The sequence below is a fragment of the Haliotis rubra genome, unplaced genomic scaffold, assembly GCF_003918875.1.
Source record: "Haliotis rubra isolate DU_JTF1 unplaced genomic scaffold, ASM391887v1 Scf804, whole genome shotgun sequence".
Taxonomy (NCBI): domain Eukaryota; kingdom Metazoa; phylum Mollusca; class Gastropoda; order Lepetellida; family Haliotidae; genus Haliotis; species Haliotis rubra.
Window position 1 is genome coordinate 116,057 of NW_025767529.1, and position 24,519 is coordinate 140,575.

A 24,519-nucleotide genomic window follows, 5' to 3' on the forward strand; every position below is an offset into this window, starting at 1 on the left:
TATGGTAAAATTTTAAAGTTACATGCTAGTTTTCAATATCTATATGTGATAATCTAGTCGTTTTACTGCCCTCTGTCGATTGTATCACGTAACTATATGTACGATCAATGTATGACTTGTGTTATTGACAATGTGGCTGAATTATCGCTGATGTGACTTACACTCGTACCTCACTAGGTCGTAAATATTGCCTGTAAGGAAATAAATCTTAACTAACTCACTCGGGGCATATTATAACTATCCAGAAGTCAAAAATAACACTCTTATCACTGGATAACTTGTAGTTTTTTTCAGCGATGCTACTGTGCGCAACTTGCCTCTGCAAATGAGGTAAAATTGTCTCATTTCAGGAGAGATGAAATATTCAAAATATTAGGCACACGATAATCACTTTTGGCATACATCTGAAGGAATCATCATTTTATACCTTGCCTAAACTTGAAAATAATACACTTACTACTTCATGCAGCGTCACTACTATTGCCAAGACTCTGTGCATGACTTGCCTCAAAATCATTTGAGTGTAGAAATTGTTTGGTTTCACGCTTGATGAAATGTGCAAAAAAATGAGAAAAGACAATTATCAGCTATGGCACACATCGGTAGAAACCATCATATTATAACGAGCCTGAAAATGAAAATAATACACTTATTACCTAACCTATTACACCTTTTTAAGCGATACTACTGCGTGACTTCCGTCGAAATCAGCTGAAATTGTCTCTTTTCATGCTTCATGAAATGTGCGAAATAATAAAAACACAGTTATCAATTTTGGTATACATTTCAAGAAAATATAATGTTATAACTAGCAGGAAGATGGAAATAATACACTTATTACCTAATAAATTATAGATTTTTAAGCGATACTACTATTGTCTAGGCGCTGTGTGCGACGTGCCTCAAAATCAGTTGAAATTGTTTCTATTCATGCTTCATGAAATATGCGAAATAATAAAGATACCGTAATCACTTTTGACATAGATCTCAAGAAACTAGCCTAAAGATGAAAATAATACACTTAATACTTCATAAGTTACATTTTCAGAAGAAAAGATTATGTTGGATACACAAAACCAATTCTTGGTAATTCTATTAACAAGCCATGTTACCAAAATTATATATTACATTGTCTAATGCAAAGCATGAGGCCACAGCACCATTTTCACTGATCAATGAATATATGGAGAGTTATAAGCTGAAACAGGAATGTTGTCACTCACTCACTCACTCCCCAACACCGGCAACCGCACCTGGGTACAGTCTGTCCAAGTTTTATAACCCGGCTGAGGCCGCTACACCATCAGCTTGTCATCCGCCCGAAGTCGGAGCGACGGCAGTGCACGTGCTGCACGTGGTTGAAAGTGACACCGCTCAACAGGACGGCAGAAATTGAGCCGTTGACACCCACGAAGTTTGTACATCATACAATCTGCCACTGAAACAAATAATATACTCATCATGCATATCCCCGTTTACTCTGCCAGGTATCCTGTTGATCATGTTTTAGTAAGGTGAAAAAGTAAATTCAAGCCTGTAAAACCACCAGTTTACAGAATTTGACATCTTACATACAAATTTCAGAGCTATGACAACTGCCCAAAATAGGAGAAGAATAACAAATTACTGATGGGCAAGACAATCCAGTGATTGATACTACGAGTAAGGAACCACGGTAAAAGCAGGCTATCAACTTTGTTATTGTACCTGACCACCCACCCATTAAGCTGCCTCTGATCATTTCTTGACCAGTTTTGTTGATGTAGAACATAATCCTATAGTTATGTTAAGTTGGTTCCTTTTGGGGGGTTTTATCTGTAGTTACCAACATCCCATCTGTGCAAAGGCCGTCTGTAAATATCTTAATTAATCTGGATCACACATTCCAGTGCATCCTCGATAACTCCAGGGTATATGTTCCGATAACCCTCCACTATATATCGGAACGTATACCCTGGAGTTATCGAGGATGATTCCAGTGATTCACCACATGATACCAAGTCATTCACACGCGTCACATGACCACCAGGTCGATTACGTTGCCTCTCAGACAAGCCCATGTTCTTACCCGGAACCCAGCCGGTCACAGACGTGTCAACAGTAACCGACAGCGGCTAGTAACTATTATATGGCTGGAATAATGCCGATATGACGTAAAGCCCAACTCAACTAATAGCTATTCATGTAGTTCACACACATCAGTAATATGACAGTTTCTAGATACTTTTGGTAAACAAAGATTGTTGCACGGGTTTTCCATGCTCGATGAAGGGTTGGTATGACAATGACACTTTCGACCACATTGAGCTTTGCCTGACTGCTTTTACATGCCGCGTGCAGGTGTGGCAAAGAACAGGTTGTAAGTGACAGAACCATTGTAGATCTAAATAATGCTTGTACCGAGTGAGTGAACTTAAATATGACGTCACGCTGGCATTATTTCACCTAATCGTGATTGTGAAAGTTGTAAATAAATAAAACAAACTTAGACAACAAAGATGTATCCAGACATGACATGTCCACTACAATAAATGTACAATGTAGTTCTATCCTTGGAAAGTAATTCAAGAAGTGAAAACTGTAGACAGCATGAATACACATGTCTGCCACCCATGAAGATCGGGGTTACATGGTGTTTTTCAGCAATCCCGACTAACGGGATCGGGTGGTCTGGCTCGCTGACTTAATGCATAAGGCTCATGCTTATGATAACGGGCCTGTATGGTCTAGATTCCACTATTTATCGCTGGTATATTGCCGAGTGCTGCTTTAAACAACAAACAAACACTTTATGATCTTTGTATTTTATACAATTTCACGTTGGAGGACAACATAAATTCAGCGGATTAATGTTTTGCAGTTTTTTTATGGGCCTGCTTTTTGGGTAACAAATAGACAATACACTAATAATTTGTCATACATACCCTGAAACGGATATATAATGGACAGCCATTGGAAGTCTAGATTACTTAAGAAAAGGAAGCACTCTGGGCTCCCTGTCTATATAACCCTAATACAATTTAACAGCTGCTGGTTTTCAGTGAGATAAAGTCAACTCTGAGACATGTTTGTCTTTAGCAAGGGGTAACATGAACACATACATATATTACTGAGTTATATACTCCTGCCATGTTAATGTAACTCAACGGGGTTTGATAATCTGTTTTCTCGCCTCCTTCACCATGTAGGTTATGAATAGGTATAATGCCACTAAACCTGAACCAGTTATTAATGTCAAAGGTATTAGAGACCCTTCTATAAACTGGAACGAGACAGACAGATAAAGAGCACTTTAGCTTCACTGAAAAGAACAGATTGTGTAGCAATAGAGTGAGTGAGTATGCTTTTACGCCGCATTTTTAGCAATATTCCAACAATATCACGGCGGGGGACGCCAGAAATGGGCTTCACACATTCTATCCATGTTAGGAATCTAACCCGGGTTTTCAGCGTGACGAGCGAACACTTTAACCACCAGACTACCCCCACCACCCCGTGTAGCAGTAGAGGATACTTTAACCATTCTTAAAGAATCGTTTCCAATTTAGAGATTATTAACAAATCAACACTAAAATAACATTCTGATGAAGGTAGAGGTGAATATTTCAGTCAAACACTGTCTCAAGTCAATGAGTCCCTAGTATGGTGATCTACTTTCAGTTGTTGGCGATCTATAGCCTGTTTTTAGCTTGAATTGTCCTAATAGTGCTAGTAGTTTTAACTTTCCACACTAGCTTTAATTCTTGTGATATTCTAGCTGTTTAACTGTCCTTTGATGACAGCTGTTAATAATATACACATATTCCATTTCAATGTCAAATATGTTCTCGTGATGATATGGCTGAAATATTGCCGATGTGACGTTAAATATTAACTCACTCACTTACTCATGTCAATGATCATGATAAAATGTATTAAGTGAGGATATAACTGAGATCTAGTTGACGTTAACTTGGGTAACATGGAGAGTGATAGATTATCAGGGAGTGGTGGTTTGCCATGTGAATTCTATACACTGTTCTGGGAACGAACTAAATAACATTATATATCAGCACTAACCTACCTTGAGGAGAATGATTTGTTTACAGCTCCCAGAGGGGAAGTACTGTAGCTGTACTGCCACCAAGGGTACGGACCATAGTGTGTAAATAATTACACACTTATCACTTGATTCAATTTTGATTACACATGTTTCAATTTTGATTACACATGTTTGGTTACAAATCACCTTAGGCTTGTAATTTATTGTCTGACGGATCAGACACGGACGTGTTTTCTTTAAAACATAGTCATTCATGAAGATATAAGATTTAGTGGTTATAATTGAAATTTGTGACGGAAAAAACATGTCTTGTTCGACTCGGCGGTTTATCTATGTTGCTTTCAGTCAGTTTGGATTTCCATTTAACTTATACGTGTTCATGTATAAACGACAAGCAAAGGAACAGATCATTATCATATCTGCAAAGAAGTTAAGTCCAGAAAGATCTTTATTACATGCTGCAATAATACAAATTACGTTTCGTAGCTTAGGCAAAATGGAAAGTGTAATTATAAATTATAATAATAAAGGAATCAAAGGTATATATTTTTCTCTTGATTCTGCACCAGTTCCCAAAACAGAAAATCAGCTTTTAACACAACTACATACTACAAAAATCAACCCAAATACACAGGCCTGAAAGTATTCATGTTACTAAATCTGTTATCTTGAGTTTAATGTAACAAGGGAACGATACAGATGTTTAGGGTGTTAAACAAACATGACATGGTAACTTTCAGAACTACAAATATTTCGATACAGTGTAGAACAAACGTGATATTGCTGTGTGGAACTGAAACATTAACCCAGAAGGGAACATTTTATAGGAAAGGTTAGATAACTAAAAAATCAGAAATTAAACTATTGACGGTTATACCTATCATGTTGTAACTGAGTGAGTTTAGTTTTACGCCGCATTTATCAACATTCCAGCAATATCACAGCAAGGAACACCAGCAATGGGCTTCACACATTGTAGCCATGTGGGGAATCGAACCCGGGTTTTCAGTGTGATGGGCGAACTGACCCACCACCCCTTCTTTGAATATAAATGTTTTGAGGAAAAATAATTCCTTTAACATCTTCAGATCAGTTTCAACAATAGATACAGTCCTTTACATTTTACCATTACCTCATAGTGATTCTCAACCTGCCCTTAAAACTTTGTCGTCATGAGAATGAAAAATAACGCCCGCTTGACACTGACTCACCTTTCAATGTAACTCTCGCATTTGTGTTATTTCGGCAAGCATCAACATGTACAATCCGACAGCCACTAAGATTTTGCTGGATAATAAAACATTACTTGAATTAAAAATATTCAAACAATATTCACAAGTTTTATAATATTAAGCAATATTAACAAATGCGATGTCGGTCATCAAATTCCCAAGCCACATCTCTATCACAGCCACAGGTGTACTACAGTCTGTCCAAGTTATATAACCTGGCTAAGGCCGCTTCACCATAGGCTGCTCGTCCTCTGTGTGTAGGGGGAACTGTAGTGCACGTGCTGCACGAAATCCACATGGTTGAAACTGACAAGACACATAACAGCAACAATGCTCCATTCACTAAAGTGGTCTATGGAAGGCGGCAAGATGGAGGAAATAAAACTAATAATCTACTTTTGGTTGGTTACTCTCCCATTTAATTTGTGATGGAGTTTTCCTACCTTAGAATATAACTCTACCGCAGCAACGCGCCTTTGCACGCAGTTTGACCTTACTTTTAAATGACAAAATCTTATAAAGATTTAGTAAATGCTTTTGAAATTAAAATTTACATAAGGTGATATTTAATATTTCAAGTAGGAGCAAACCTGTAATTCGGTCAATCTTTTGTAGATTAATGTATTAGGCCCAGCACTTTTTTTTACAAAATCTTCAAGCATACGTACCAAACTGAAAGCATTTGGAACGAATACAAAGCATGTAGCCCGCCCTCAGCAGTAATTGGAAAGTCTAAATAATCACAACTGAACCAGACAATCCAGTGATTAATATCACGAATACAAAACATGAGGACCGCCCTCAGCTGTATTTGGAAAGTCTAAATAATCACATCTGAACCAGACAATCCAGTGATTAGTTTTACCAGTGACGTTCAATGCTGTGGGACATATGGCATGAATACAAAACATGTAGGCCGCCCACAGCTGTATTTGGAAAGTCTAAATAATCACATCTGAACCAGACAATCCAGTGATTAGTTTTACCAGTGACGTTCAATGCTGTGGGACATATGGCATGAATACAAAACATGTAGGCCGCCCACAGCTGTATTTGGAAAGTCTAAATAATCACATCTGAACCAGACAATCAAGTGATTAGTTTTACCAGTGACGTTCAATGCTGTGGGACATATGGCATGAATACAAAACATGTAGGCCGCCCACAGCTGTATTTGGAAAGTCTAAATAAATCACATCTGAACCAGACAATCCAGTGATTAGTTTTACAAGTGACGTTCAATGCTATGGGTTAAAGCGACGAACGTGTGACTGGACCTCTATCGATTGGGATGAATGCTACGGACCTTTGGACCTCATATAAAACATCTAAGGAACAAATGGCTGAAGGCACTGGATATATTACAGGTTGTTTTAAACTCAAGTCATGAGGGGATCAGAAAATCTTCCCCCAGATATACAACAGTGCCCAGATCGTATTAGGAGATTATCACATCAGTGTTAATATCATACAAAAGAAGTGGGATAACTTTTTCAAAAAGAAAAGAGTTTTACACAAAAAGTTTATCCATATGTTTGTACGTAATAAAATATTTCATGTATTAGACAGTTTGACACCTTTGTTTGTAGTTGTATCCTCGAAGGGGCTTGAAGTACTGTAAATTTATTGTCCCTCTGATGGTGTATTGTAAGTCCATATCATTGATTGAAATTTGATTGAAACATATTGTATTCAATTAAGAAACGGATTGGGCACAAGTTGTCCAACTTAAATAAGCCCTCTCCACATAGTTACAAGTGTATATTACAACAAGAGGCAGACAAAGGGTATAGATATGTACAGACAGAGTTATTTAAATCGTTTAGTGTTATGGATGTAGATATGTACACTTTTAAAAACATTTTGATTTTCGCTAAGCGAATGACCTGCATTGCCATTTAAGATGAGATTAATATCAATACATGCTCTATTATTCACTATATTTTCTAAAGAGGTTAACATTTGTTCTCTTTGAATTATATATAATGGACATTCAAGAAAATAATGAAAAGCATTTTCACAATTATGGCCACACTGACAAAGTGCATCATTTCTAACATTAATTATGAATAAATCATAATTAAGTGTACTTGTCATATATCTTAATCTTGTATGCAAAACATTTAGTTTCCTTTTCCCATATGAGAAATATACGGGTGCACATTTTTGTTTCACTTGAACTGCAGTTTTAAAAGACACAACAGATTTACAGTTTCTGATAGCTAAGGTGATGTTATTCCACAGTTTAATTGTTGATGGAAAAAAGGATAGAGTCGAATATCGTAGTCTTGTACAGGGTTGAGTGTAATTACTGGAGTTTCTTAATTCATAATTTGTTCGACTACCTACTACAGGAGGGAGTAAATCATAAAGAAAACTTGGAGCAAGGCCTGTATGTATCTTATAAAATAACGATAATTTTTTCACCCTTCTTCTCTCAGATAGTAAATCTCATCCCATTTCAAAGTATAATGCATAATGCATTTTTGCAATTCTATATTTACATGAAATCAGGGTTGTTGATTTTTTATTTAGTTGGTTTGTATTTTATTTTATTATTTATTTATTTGTTTTTTGTTGTTGTTTTTTTTGTTTTGTTTTTTGGGGGTTGTTGTTGTTGAAGTTGTTCTTTTGTTGTTTTTTCTTTATTTCGGAGTGGGTGGGGGCTCTTTGGTCGCAAAAGGGACAAGGTGAAATTTTGTTTTCGTTTCCGTAGCACCGCTCAAAAAATTTCAAAGACTTTCCATTCCCGCCTAATACATCTAGTATCCAAGGGCTGAAGTGGTGTCATTTGCTATATAGGAATTTTAGTCAGTTGCATTTAGTTCCTGTTTCCATGGCAACAAGTTTTACTATTCATGCTGGTGCGATTGTCAGGACCATCAGGAAAGAGGATTCTTTCACGAAACTATGCACAAACAAAAAACAGGTTTTAAACTGCTGCCTTTTATTATTGGGCATGTATAGACATGACTATTTGGTAAAACCCGAGGATCCTCATCAAAGAATCACGGTCAAGCATGATCACCTTGATTCTGTGGATTTGTTTGGATCACGAGGGACAAATATTTCAAATGATCTTAAATGGAGGATCGTTTTAAGAAAATTTGTTGTCATTTAATTAGTACGAAGAAATCGAATTGATTTAAACATTTTATATATAGGTAGCATATGATTATGACTTTCAATTGGTTGTGGCTAAACCCTTTATGGGGGTTGAAGTACTCGAAACTATTGTAACCCTGAGAATTACATGTAGCCTATCTATCACCGTTTTATAGTAGTATATAGAGAATTGTAGATAATGGCAATCTGCATACAATCGCTATAGCAGCTGAAGGGATGATATAAATCCTACTGGGAGCCCTGCAGGAAGGAGACGTATTGTACGTCCCCACAGGTCCTAGTGTGGTGACCTTACTGTCGTTGCTAGCGATCCTCCCTCAAGCCCCCATTTTTATTGTGTTTGTCAACTGGTCATTTTATATCATAAACCAAACACTTTGTGATAATGTAGTTAGTATACTGTGTCCGACGACAGAATTCTATACTATATGTATATATTTCTCATTGATGTTTGACTTTCTCTGTCACGATATGGCAGAAATACCGCCGATGTGAAAATAAATCTACACTCACTCACTATTAGGCATTTTTTAAAAGTTTATTTTTTCCTTTGCCTTTGATATTGGTGTGTACCTGACAAAGAGGTTACGAATCCCAATTCCATATTATTGTTTTGACAGAACTACTCTCGTTTACGGAAGTACAGACTAGACAGAAATTTCCTCATCAACTTAAGTAACTTTTAGTTAGAAGATTTCTTCTTTCAAATTTTGTGAGGGCCGAGGGGTGTTGCAAAAAGAAATGTATTTTATAAATTGGAGTGAGTGAGTGAGTTTTAACGTCACCTCGGCAATATTTCAGCCATATAGTGACAAGAAATGATGTAGATACACAAATAAAGAAAAGTACTAAAATAACCAGCCATCGACGGACTGCAAACTAACTAGAGTATCACAAAAAGAGTTAAAACTAGCTAGTATTATTTTTAAATGTAGAAAACTATTTTAGACAATACAATGTAAAAATGGGCTAGTGATCGCCAACAACTGAAGGTAGATCACCATACTAGAGACCATGGGGACTTACAGTGCCTTTGCTACCTGCATGGACCCTAGCTTAATTTACAACAAAAAACATCCCTTCAGCCGCTGGCGATTGTAGGCAAATTTAGCCCCAAATTAAAATGACAAGAATACTACGAGTATAAAAGTGGAAGATTAAAATTTTACTTCGAATGTCTAGGGAATTACGTATCTTCATAAATTGGAAGTATGTGATTATTCACAGTTTGTTTGTACCAATGCCCTTGATTGGGGTTGGAGTAGTGTTAAAGTGTTATCCCCCGAGAGGGCATGTAAGCCCATATGTTTCGAAGTGATGCTATGTCTCCTACTGTTATAATAACAGAAAACCTGTCATTTAATGTTCGGCTCAATTTCTCAATAATTGACACTCTAAAAGCAATAGAATCGTTTGAAGTATTTTGATAAATATGTTTTGTAAATATGAATAGCAGAAATCGGCAACGGCTGAAGGGATCGTGTAAATCCAGCTGGGGTCCATGCAGGTAGCAAAGTTACTTTTAGTCCCCATGGTCTTTCTATGGTGATGTATCTTTATTGAACTGTTAGCATTTGTATTTATATCGTATTGTCTGTAATCGTTGTACAGTTTTAATATCACATGACATTTTCTGTGATAATCTATTTATTTTACTGTCCTTCGTTCACAGGTTTAAATAATCAGCTGTATTTATCATGAATTCATAACTCACGATATGGCTGAAATATTGCCCATATGACCGTACATTTTAACTCACTAATAATTAATACAAACGTTATTTTGTGAACTTTCTCTCACCCGCTACCTCTCTTGATGGTCGAACAAACTACACAACGCAGTTCGCAAAGTCTGGGGAGGTGTTTCAGAAAATTGATAACGCCATCAGTTCTATGAAAATAATAATGCAGATTATCACTAAGCTTTCTTTATATATCCCCAGTGTTTGTTGAATCAGATGCATGACGCAAAACGAATATGAGGTTATATAAATTGTTCTCACATAACAGCCAATTTATTTTTTAACAGGAATTTAAAACTTCTGTTTAGTTTTGCCACAGGGATTAAAAGAGGTTTAATAACTTGTCCTACATTATTGCATTTGAAAGTACGTGCATGTTCAGACGTGTATACCAGCATCTGATGCAGGCCAGTGGATGTCGCAGTTTACCCTGGATAAATACACACACTCTGGTTGTTAAACTACAATATTCAAGCTCTCCTAAGTAATCTAGGCTGGACCCTACAATCCAGGGATTCACAACCTGCCACAACTGGTCATGGGATACAATGACATGAACTAAGTCAGCGAGCCTGAACACCGTCTTGCTAGCAACATATATGTTGCTGCCCAATTCTTACACAAAGCGTCAGTTATGTATCCCAGCGACTGATATGTTTGCTGCTTGTCATATTTTCCAAGCAACATCGGAATCACAGCCACCTGGGTACAGTCTGTCCAAGTTTTCAAGTACACCCAAGGTCTTTAGTTTAAATAGCATAGCAACTCGGCAAAAACATATCCGACCAACAACTGGTTTGGGGCGATTTGGATTCCGTTTCGTAAATGATCGAAATACAAAAATAACAATTGTCACATAAATGGTATCCGCTTTGAAACTTTTAAGATTCAATAGCTCATTTTACATTTCTAGATACACAAAGTCAGTTTAGACACTGAGGCAGCCGTATAATTTCATCATCATCGTAAGTGACATTAAATCTGTGCCACATCCTTACACGTTTATGGTTTATTAGCTGAAACAACCACGACACAACACTCGCTGCCTCACCTTTCATGGTGACTTCTATTAGGTGGTATTTCCCTCAACAAATTGCACCAGCATGAACATTAAAGTTTGTGCTTTATGAAAACACAATGCTCTAATAATCACCGGGTTTAATAGCAAATTATTCAGTTGTTATGTTCTGAAACTGCCAGTTCCTCCGATGTAGCCGGGATCGGGTGGTTAGGCTCGGTTGACACATGTCATCGGTTCCCAATTGCGCAGATAGATGCTCATGCTGTTGATCACTGGATTGTCTGGTCCAGACTCACACACTCACTCACTCCGATGTAGCAAAACAATAAGGGAAATTTCCGCGGACACCAAAGCTTTATTGTATACCCCCCTGCTGTCAAATTCTCGTATTTTTCATCAATGTTTCCAAGCCATGTCGGTACCAAAGCCACGCAGATACTGACACCTGTGTACAGTCTGTCCAAGTTTCATAACCTGGCTAAGCGAGCTTTACCTGTGGCTTCTCGTCCGTTGCTTGTCGGAGGAACTGTAGTGCATGTGCTGCACGAACTCCACGTGGTTGAAACTGACACGGCGCACAGGACACACACCATGAAGACAGACACCATGCTCTTTACACCCGTAATACATATTCACTGAAAGGACTTGTTGTTGACGTCATCAAATTGGAATTTGATCAGCTGCACGTTGCCTATCACACTGCACGTTGGTATCGTGATGTGTGTTGCTTGGTGGTGGACTGGTGCCGGATGAAGTTGTTACCCACATAATTATATGTTCAAATGTCGTGGACTCGAACCCAGTACCATTATCACTTAAGGATTCAATTAATTACCCAATTTAAAAACTTTAAACAAAGTATCAATCTGAATGACGTAACTATTAAAGTAAAGAGGTTACATAACATATATGATAATCTGGAATCACAAACGGCAGAGTTGAAATCCGAATTGACAAACATTCACCAGAGTATCGAAGTGGTGAACGCTGATACCGACTAGCTCACTGATAAGATTGATCTGGTGCAGAACCAGGTGACAAGGTTCGACGACGAGTTGGATAAACTAGAGGCTTTAAGTACGAGAGACAATGTTATACTCTATGGCGTAACCGAGGAACCTGGTGAAAGAAATATCCAGTGCCCGGATACATGTCAAGACATGGTCACCCAGTGATATTATTCGTGCTCATCGCCTTGGTACTGAAGGCTCGGGTGCAAGTAGACCGAGACCCCTTACTACCAAGTTCAGAGAATCAGATCCAAGCACTGAAAGCTTGCCCAGTGATGAAGGAAGGAGGGTATGGCATATCCAATGACCTCACTACAAGACAACGTCAGAACTCCGTGACAGTAAGGAACAAGGCTTGTTGGGTACTTCAAGAATGACAGTATGGCATATCGAATGACCTCACTACAAGACAACGTCAGAAACTCCGTGACAGTAAGGAGCAAGGCTTGTTGGGTACTTCAAGAATGACAGGCTTGTTACCGTGCTGCGTACAGATGGGAACAGATCCTCGTATATACCGGCACGATAAGAGCCCCGATCATCAAGAACCACTAGCAACAACAACACGAACTGGAGATTGGAGCTATGGCCGGCCGGACTATTTTGAACCGGGACAAGAAAGCCATATCGCCGGTGTCAATTTTGCCGTGGAAGGTGTGTGGTGTTGCTGGTATACTGGACGATTAATCTTTGATCGAATACTTGAAAACATTTGATATTGTCTGTTCAGTAGAAACATTTACTACTGATTGCCTTGGGTCAGGTTAGTAGTCTGGCTACGATATTTATAATGCAAATGCAGTAAAATTATCATTGTCTGGCAAGTTATCTGGCGGCCTATGTATATGTTTTAAAAGTGTCTTTGGTTTACATTCCATTTATTAAGTTCTCATGTTATTTTGTTGCAGTTTTAGTTCCGTCCGCCGTGATGCAGTCCTCCCAGTCCGGCCAAAATGTCGCCTTCATTCGCTCGCAATACTCCACCAGATTTGTGAACTTGTCTGAAAGAAAACCGAACGAGCATAGTAGTTTAGACCCTTGCCTTTTCTCAATATAAGAAACATAAAATACGTGTTTCTGTCGTAATGTTATACTTAACATTTGTCAAAGACAAACAAACCTTCTAAAGGATATGCCAGATCGATACTTCTCCCTAGAAATGAACTACTTAAATGCGTACATGCTTTGGTAATTCTGGAGAATACGGGGCACTATTAGTTATACTCGAAGGATGACAATGGTGTGCCAATATTACGCTTTGTTTGTTTATCAGTTAATGACGCACTCGGCGATATTCCAGTTATATGCCGGCGGTCTGTTAATTTTCGAGTCACAAGACAAGCCAGTGATTGAGATCATGAGCATCGATCTACGCAGTTGGGATACGATGACATGTTTCAACCAAGTCAGCGAGTCTGACCACACGATCCCGTTAATCACCTTTTACGATAAGCCTGTGTTGCTGAAGACCAATTCAAACCCAGATCCTCTCGGGCGCCGATGTCCTGTAAATATAAATCTTTGGTAGACCCGAAATGGAAACGCATTTAGTCAGTATCATTTACTTCTATTCTATTTATTTGATTGTGATCACTGGTTGAAGGCCCAGTTTGACAAAGTGATCATACTGGTAGGTATATACTTTAACATACCCTTTAATACCGTATGGCTGTGAGAAATGGCTCCCAGTCTTTTTTTGAAAGTTATAACCATGGCACAATGGGAACCACTCGTTTCGTTCTGGTCAACGTTTTATGATCATCTCTGAGCTGTTCAAATATATGAAACGACTAGACGCTCGTACTCGTTAGTTTATCTGTTCCGTGGTTTGACGGGAATGTACAAAGTCAGATTTGACCTGTCTTAGGATTGAAAGCAGAGATAGCCTGAGATTTATCCTGACACTGAAGTTATCAAAGCAATGAAGAATGGCTGCCTAATGATCGACAAATAATAATTCAATTGAATCAATTAAACTCTTCCAGCCTTTTTTGGGAATCACACCATTAAAATCGATGGTATTAAACATTTATTAGCATGTCAATATCGAACGTGGGTTAATGTAAGGGATTCCCCTTAAAATGTCCCATAATTCCCTGACGCAAACAGGTACGCTTTCATTCGTTACCAACTCGTGTTTTTTCCGGGACAAGCCGAATAGCGACTCGTGGCCCACTAGAAGGATTTCATATTGGCGTAGGAACATCAGATCTACTTCAAACAGGAACGATAACTCTATTCCTGTTTGATTCCAGTGGTATTTAATATCACCGAAGTACTCATACGTTGTATTGCCGTTTTCGTTCGTGCCTTTGAATCTCTCACTGTCAATCTCATGATTCATATAAAAACTTCACATTAGACAGCACAGTTCTGTTAGCTACGTTCTTAGTATTTTCAAAATGACGATGTATATTTTTCATGATTTTTTATACAATAATATAATGCCATAAACGATTTAAGTAGTCGGGATTATTTTCATCAAAGCACCGCAACCATTACGCGCGTTCTGATTGGTTGGTCGTATTTTCGCACATAACAAGCATCGAGACGGGGACGAGTCTTCTTGGAGGTTACAGAAAGGGACGAGTGGTGACGAATGGAGTCTTCTTGGAGGTTACGGAAAGGGGCGAGTGGTGACGAATGGAGTCTTCTTGGAGGTTACGGAAAGGGGCGAGTGGTGACGAATGGAGTCTTCTTGGAGGTGACGGAAAGGGGCGAGTGGTGACGAATGGAGTCGGAGGTTACAGAAAGGGGCGAGTGGTGACGAATGGAGTCTTCTTGGAGGTGACGGAAAGGGCGAGTGGTGACGAATGGAGTCTTCTTGGAGGTTACGGAAAGGGGTGAGTGGTGACGAATACGTAACAGGGGTGGTGAGGTAGCAAAGTGGTTAAAGCGCGTTGGTTCGTCAAGTCGAACACCCGGGTTCGATTCCCCACTTAGGTACAATGTTCCCTGTCGTTGTCGGAATTTTGCTAAAAGCAGCGTAAAGCCATACTCACTCATTCACATTATAACCCCCTAAACGTACCAAAGGATGCAAGAATTCAATTTTTAACCGACTACGCAGAAAATTATATGTACATAGGGAATATAACGAAACAAAAGGAAACGGAAAACAGAGAAATAACTTCTAATCCTAACGGTCAAGACACCTGTTAAGATCCGGATTAGAATTGATCTTCAGCAACCCATGCTTGTCGTAAGAGGCGGCTAACGGGATCGGACACGTTGACTTTTTCGACACGTATGATTGTCTGGTCCAGACTCGATTATTTACGGACCGCCGCCTTATAGCTGGAATACTGCTGAGTGCAAACAAACAAACAAACAAACGTTGACGTTCTCATGGGTTGTCAACCTACGACCAAATGAATAATGGACTCTAAGGGCTGAACGACCAGACAACACCACAGAGGTCTTTGTGGCAAGGTATTTACCGTTCACGAGTTGTTCCTGACACAACAGTCCAAACAAAGCAGCATCTGTCTCACATGGTTGATCGCCGAAAAAGAATTTCTTTCTCCCTGTGGACAATACGACACAAGGACAATATGCCAGAGGGACAATACGATACAGGGACAATATGACAGAGGGACAATATGACAGAGGCACAATATGACACAGGGACAATATGGCACAGGGACAATACGACACAAGGACAATATGACAGAGGGGTAATTTGACTCAGGGAAAATACGACATAATGACAATATGGTACAGGGACAATATTACACAGAGGCAGTATATAAAACAGGGACAATATGGCACATAGACACTGTGACACAGGGAAAATACTTCACAGGAACAATATGGCAGAGGGACAATACAAACAGGGACTGTACGACACAGGGACAATACGATACTGAGGACAATATGGTACAGGGACAATACGACACGAAGTCATTACAACACAAGACAGCAGATGGACAATACGACACGAAGTCATTACAACGCAAGACAGTAGATGGACAACACTACATTGCGTCCTCGAAAATTGTCATCCCTCGAAACAAACCAGAATAGGTTTTCCTCCGCCATCTTTCGAAAGGCATGCGCAACAGCCCGTTGTTCCTCGGTCAGGTATCTGTTAAGGTCAATGTTCAACTTCCGGTTCAGATACTCCACGCAGAACTGAGAGTCAGCCACGGCCTCTCCTTCGTATTTCATCCAGGGAATCTTGCCTTTGGACGAGCGCTTGACACTAAAATCATTCTACAAAGAGTGATATGTAATGATTAACTACATATATCTTGGTACTTCCTCCGAGTTGTATGCTCAGATTTAAAAGTGTTGAGACTCAACAATATTACAGCTGTAAGACGGCATCATCAGCAGGGATATAATGGTCATGTTATGATGTGATCAATATGGACATCTTGGGATGTGAGAAATATGGACATGTTATGATGTGATAAATATGGACTTGTTATGATATGATAAATATGCAAATGTTATGATGTGATTAAAATTGGACATGTTATGATGTGATAAATATGGACATGTTATGATGTGATAAATATATACATGTGATGATGTGAAATATAGGGACATGTTATGATGTGATAAATATGGACATGTTTTGATATGATAAATATGCTCAGGTTATGATGTGATAAATATGGACATGTTATGATATGATAAATATGGACATGGTATGATGTGATAAATATGGACATGTTTGATGTGATAAATATGCTAAGGTTATGATGTGATAAATATGGACATGTTATGTTATGATAAATATGGACATGTTATGATATGATAAATATGCTCATGTTATGATGTGATAAATATGGACATGTTATGATACGATAAATATGGACATGTTATGATGTGATAAATATGGACATGTTATAATGCAATAAATATGGACATGTTAAGATGTGATAAATATTCACATGTTATGGTACGATAAATATGGACATGTTATGATATGATATATATGGACATCTTATGATGCGATAAATATGGACATGTTATGATGTGATAAATATGAACATGATGTTTTACCATAAATATGGAGATGCTATAATACGATAAATATGGACATCTTATGATACGATAAATATGGACATGGTATGATATGATGAATATGGACATGTTATGATATGATGAATATGGACATGTTATGATATGATAAATATGGACAGGCTATGATATGATAAACATGGACATGTTATGATAAGATAAATATGGACGTGTTATGATATGATAAATATCTACTTGTTAGGATATGATAAATATGGACATGTTATGATATGGTGAATATGGACATGTTATGATATGATAAATATGGACATGCTATCATATGATAAATATGGACATGCTATTATATGATAAATATGGACATGTTGTGATATGATAAATATGGACATGTTATGATATGATGAATGTGGACATGTTATGATATGATGAATATGGACAAGTTATGATATGATAAATATGGACATGTTATGATATGATGAATATGGACAAGCTATGATAAATATGGACATGTTATGATACGATAAATATGGACATGTTATGATATCATAAATATGGACATGGTATGATGTGATAAATATGGACATGCTATTATATGATAAATATGGACATGCTATGATACGATAAATATGGACATGCTTTGATAAATATGGACATGTTATGATGTGATAAATATGGACATGATACAATACATATGAACATGTTATGATACGATAAATATGGACATGTTATGATGTGATAAATATGGACATGTTATGATATGATAAATATGGACATGGTATGATGTGATAAATATGGACTTGTTTTGATATGATAAATATGCTCAGGTTATGATGTGATAAATATGGACATGTTATGATATGATAAATATGGACATGTTATAATACGATAAATATGGACATGTTATGATTTGATAAATATGGACATGTTATATTATGATAAATATGGACATGTTATGATAAATATGGACATGTTATGATATGATAAATATGCTCATGTTATGATATGATAAATATGGACATGTTATGATACGATCAATATGGACATGTTATGATGCGATAAATATGGACATGTTATGATAAATATGGACATGTTATGATGTGATAAATATGGACATGTTATAATGCGATAAATATGGACATGTTATGATGTGATAAATATGAACATGATATTTTACCATAAATATGGACATGTTATGATAAGATAAATATGGACGTGTTATGATATGATAAATATCTACTTGTTAGGATATGATAAATATGGACATGTTATGATATGGTGAATATGGACATGTTATGATATGATAAATATGGAGATGCTATTATGTGATAAATATGGACATGCTATTATATGATAAATATGGACATGTTATGATATGATGAATATGGACATGTTATGATATGATAAATATGGACATGTTATGATATAATGAATGTGGACATGTTATGATATGATGAATATGGACATGTTATGATATGGTAAATATGGACATGTTATGATATGATGAATATGGACAAGCTATGATAAATATGGACATGTTATGATACGATAAATATGGACATGTTATGATATGATAAATATGGACATGTTATGATATGATAAATATGGACTTGCTATTTTACGATAAATATGGACATGCTATGATACGATAAATATGGACATGTTATGATACGATAAATATGGACATGGTATGATATGATAAATATGGACATGCTATTATATGATAAATATGGACATGCTATGATACGATAAATATGGACATGCTATGATAAATATGGACATGTTATGATGTGGTAAATATGGATATGTTATGATAAATAGGGTGTATTTACACTAGGTGGTATACATAGTGAAGGAGCGATGACATGGTTGCGAATACAGACCTGATCTTCAGCATCCCTGAGGCTACTGACGGGATTGGGTGGTCAGGCTAGCTGACTTAGTTGACACATCTCATGTATGTATGTATGTATGTATGTATGTATGTGTGTGTGTGTGTGCGTGCGTGCGTGTGTGCGTGCGTGCGTGCGTGCGTGCGTGCGTGCATGCATGCATGCATGCATGTATGTATGTGTGTGTATGTATGTTTGTATGTATGAGATAGATTATCTTTCTTTCCTCCAAAAATATGAAGATTGTTTCATGTTACAACAAAGTGTCAAGTTGAATATACAATGACTCAGTAGACAGTTAATTGTGCAGATAGTTTAGAATGACAGACTGACATAAACTCAGCCACTAATAACATAACTTCCGCCCATTCTGGCATATTTAAGTTACCAAGTGTTGTACAAGATCCACCAAGTAAATCAGCAATTATTACATCGTCATCATTTTCCCAGAAGTCAACAAAATCAGATATTGATATAATATCACAAATCCTTTCAAACATATCATTTCTCAAATCATTAAGATGTGTACAGGACATAATAACATGTTTAACAATATCAGAAGCTACTATTCCACGTATACACTCTCTGGATTCAATCTTTTTTACAGCCAATGTGAATAATATGAGAGAGTTTGTAAAATTTAGGCTTTTTTAATCAAGGCTAGTTCCCACAGTCTACTTGGATTAAAAGGCTCTCGGATAAGGCAATATCTGGATAGATCCTCTCTCACTGCTATCTGATGACACAACAAACTCTCGTAAGCATCACAGATTCTGGATTTAACAATATCATTCCATTTTGCTTTAGTACATATAACCCCTGTTGTGATGTATGTATTAACAGCGTCAAACAAGCCATACTTGTTTACGAGCTTAACCATGTACAGGATAGGTGACGGGGATTTACCAATGGTAGTCATACATCTGGATTAAAATAGACGATGAAGAAATAATTGTTTAACAACATAGGCATCATTTAGACGGCAGATTCTACCAAACATAAGCAAACAAGATTTTTCTATATACCCTTGAATTGGCAGTAGGCCCAGGGTATCTAGAACCACAGGAGAAGCAGTGCGTTTAGGCAGACCTTGTACCTTTCTACAGAAATACCTTTGTGTTAACTCCAACACGTCCAATTCTTTTGACGTTAAGCTGCTCCAGACAGTACAACCATATAAAGCACATGGTAAAATGACATTGTTCCATATACGACAAGCACAAATAGGATTGAGTGAACCATAGCACAAGCCAAGGTCATGATACATATTAACCAGTTTACGTGCTTTTTCACATGATGACATTGTTCTATCATACGATTTTTTACATGAAGACAACTGAACTCCAGCGTACGTAACAGATTGCACGAGAGGGATGGCCACAGAACCAAGATACAGACTAACTGGTGTAAGATATCTGTCTGTATTGAATACAAGCAAGGCACTTTTAGTGACGTTATACTTCAATTTCCACTTCAAACCATAATCGTACACAGCTTCTAGAAGAGTCTGAGAATTATGTGGATTGCTGGAGGTTAAAGTAGTATCGTCAGCAAGAAGAATACCTGGACAGTGTCCCCATGGAAGCTGGAGACCTAGACCCGGCTTATCTAAACTCTGCATTAGATCGTTGATGTACAGGCTGAATAGCAAAGCGGAAATGACTCGCCCCTGTCCTACCCCTTGACTGATTCTAAAGCTATCTGACAGGAAACCAGCATAGGAAACACATGATTGCATGGACAAGTATGACATTCGAAGCAGTCTCCAGATTTTACCTCTTATACCGAGATTATACAGTTTGAGAAACAATCCATCCACCCAAACTCGGTCAAAGGCCTTCTCATTATCGAGAAATACACAAAACACTGGGGATTTTCTTTCTCTATAGTATGAATTGGTTTCTATCAAGGTCAGTGCAGTTGTATCAGCTCCAAGATGTTTTCGAAACCCAAACTGGAGGCGATGTGGATAGTTACTTAGCTTAAGTGAAGCCCATCTTTCAATTCTAGACAAAATGAGACTTTCAAATAGTTTGCCTATAGTTGATGTAAGGGTTATACCACGGTAATTTGAGGGGTCGCATTTACTCTTCCCTTTCCCTTTATGTATTGGTATGATATGTATGTATGCTCTGCTTGTTCGCTCCCTCATTCTGTCAAGATTGGACTACTGCAACAATCTGCTTACACGTGCCTCCAAAACCCAGATAAAGCGCCTACAATCTCTCCAAAATAAAGCTGCCCGTCTTGTTAGCCGTTCTAAGCCGTCATGTGACGTACAGTTCATTCTGGATTCCTTACACTGGTTACGGATCCATGAAAGAATTGATTTCAAGGTACTCACTCTCGCTTACCAGTGTGTTAACTCCACGGCTCCCTCATACTTGTGTGATCTTCTCACACCATACACTCCTGCTCGTGCCCTCAGATCCAGTAACCAACACCTGCTGGATCCTCCATCATTCAACCTCAAGACATTTGGTGCCCGTTCTTTTGCTTCAGTTGCAACCGCACTATGGAACTCACTTCCACTTAAATTACGTACAGCTCCATCCCTTCAAGTGTTCAAGCGTAACCTCAAAACACACCTTTTCAGTCGATATAAACAGTAACTCTCTCCAAGCTCATATTTACTACAATACTGATTCATATGACTTTTTGATGTGTTTGTTTTTAAACATTTGTGCGCGCTTTGAGCATGCCCCTTTGTGGTATGGAGTATTGCGCAATATAAGTACCCTTATTATTATTATTATTATTATTATTATATGTGTGTGTGTGTGTGTATATATATTTATAAAAGAAAGATGATGAGAATACCGAGCGTACAGTAGTACATATACAAGAAGTTTCTGAAATAATCACACGGCACGGATCTTCTCCAACATGTTTCACTTTTATCTTCAGGGAGAAGTGATTACAGTTAAACGGATTATGTTATGACGACACTTTGTCAGGACGTCACAATGCAACTGTATACAAATGTTGTGACGTGGCGTTGCATTGGCGGCTTTAAATTGACAGTACTAGTAGCACAATGAAAACAAGTATAATTCAGACACATTGAGTTACCTATTTAACGATGGACACAATTCATTAATGAAAAAGTTTTCTTTAGCTTTACGCTGCATGGCGTCAGCAGTATTAATTTTATAGAAAGGGAATATTTTAAATTTTATTTCCTTTCCTGCTGCGTTATGATTGTGTCACAAATACGACAAGGAACTTACGATGTCATAGTTATGATATCACACACACACACACACACACACACACACGTGTGTGTGTGTAGTTTGTAAGTAAACAACAGTTCCTGTTATACAGGCAAATCGAAAGGCGACCCAGATTAGAACAGCCTTAGAATTATATATATGCTTGTGTTGGAGACTACTGAATAAGAGCAACCGACTATCCTTTTTAGTCAAATCCGAGTTCAGATCATTATTCGTCTTCTCAGAATTCAAACTGTTCACAATTCCAGCAATCAGAGATCACTTACTATATTGTATAATCGGATATTCATGTGAGATATTTTCTATTACGTAATCCTAAACATTGGCATTGTCAATAAATACCAAAAGATATCTTTGATTAACCTCACTGACCTGATATTCTATTTTCGCCATTCGAAGAAAGGTCTCCAACTGAGAGCAAATGGGGAGAAACTTGGCGCCTTGGTCTCTCGATATCTGGTATAGAATCACTTTTGGGGCAGAACTGGAAGACAGGCATGTCGACTCAAATTGGTAATTCTTGAAAATTTGGTTCAAGTCTTCTTGGAGTCACATGTTTTACCTGTTAAATTTGATTGACATCAAGCCAAACTCTTACAGTCATATATGTAGCACGATGATATCCCTTACAGTATTCCATAGTTATGACATCGTGTCTGTGCATCAGCTTCAAACTAGGATCAGGGTCCTGGGCCTAGATTTTCGAAGCTCTCTAAGCGCTAAGACAGTCGTAAGTTAATGTTCATGTATGGCACTTACGACGACCTTAGCGCTAAGAGAGCTTCGAAAATCTAGGCCCTGATCCGTAAAGCGTTTGTATCGGTACGACCTGTCGTAACTGTATAGCTTATCATTGGCTTACGATGTCGTAGCGCTACGAACGTTGTGTGGATCGGGACTCAGGATCTCAGCTTCAGGATCTCAAGGCCTCCCCACGCTAAACTAGAGCGTTACAATCATACTGCTTGTCTCAGTTCACACCGCCGCAGTATGTTTTAGTTGCAAAATGCGATTTTTACTGCTTTAATTCTTAGGATATTCCTTGTTTTTGTAATATCAAAGTAAAAGGAAAACACGTAGTTTGACAAAATTTCATAGAAATACGATTCCCAAATCACATATATACGAAGAATCATATATGTCTTTAAAGACAGCAACATATATATGCCATTGCCCCTAAAGTATTCCAGGGATTGAAACACACAACAATAAATGCACTTTTCAACACATGAATCAACTTCGTCAATATATCTTATTTCCTATATTTCTCTAACAATCTGCCTATATTTGATAACTGACAAGATTACTACATTGAAGAGCTGCCCTCTTGACGTAGTACATGAGAATAGTTAGCTCATATGACGATGGGCATGTATACCATGATAACTGAGAAGATTACTACATTAAGTGAGTGAGTGAGTGAATTTAGTTTTTAGCAGTATTCCAGCAATATCACAGCGGAGGACACCAGAAATGAGCTTCACACATTGTACCCATGTGGGGAATGAACCCGGGTCTTCGGCGTGACGAGCGAACGCTTTAACCACTATTCTACCCCACCGCCCCGACTACATTGAAGAGCTGTCCTATTGTGGGTATAAATTGTGGTCCCGAGTAGGTGAGGTGAGGTGAAATGGGGTTTAACTTCGTAATTGAGACTATTTCGCTCCAGGCGGAGGCTCTAAAACACTACACCACGGAGGCAGTCGCGCGCATACAAACGTGCAAGGTACACACGCACACGTAGCTTTCTCGTGATATAAGTGCACACATCTTGACCCCTACCTTCAATCCCCATTACTAACTGTAAACGTACTTCAGTCTTGTTTTCATGCTCTTATCAGAGAAAACCTTGACATGAGGAATACAAAGTCCATCGTAACTGGGTCGCGTTACACCTGGAGACTCTAACATCATGGGTATTTTAGGACTCATAGGCCAACTGTTTACAGGCTCGTCAGATGGCGCTCATACCTCACTACCTTGACACTCACTAGTGATGTTTGTTGGTTTGTATCCTGACTTTGTCCTAACCAAAACCCCACCTGGATAACGGCTGTCGGTCAATTATCGAGTCTGGACAATGTAATTTAGCTACTGAGCATTCATCCACGCTACTGGGATACGAAGACATCCGTCAACCAATTTAGCCAGTCTGATCTCCAGATACATTTAGTTGCCTCTTATCTATCCATATGGGTTCGTTAGTGCAGTACGTGTAAAATTATGTCTCTGT

At 38.0% G+C, this 24,519-nt stretch overlaps 1 protein-coding gene across 1 annotated transcript in view; it reads right to left on the bottom strand.

The window, feature by feature from the left end:
- Positions 1 to 13,033: 13,033 nt before the first annotated feature.
- LOC124261694 (failed axon connections homolog) overlaps positions 13,034 to 24,519 on the bottom strand; it is a 39,503-nt gene continuing 28,017 nt past the window's right edge. The window contains exon 3 of the mRNA XM_046696049.1: positions 13,034 to 13,173. Coding sequence (XP_046552005.1) covers positions 13,067 to 13,173 — 107 coding nt within the window. The 3' untranslated portion in view covers positions 13,034 to 13,066. The remainder of the gene's footprint in view (positions 13,174 to 24,519) is intronic.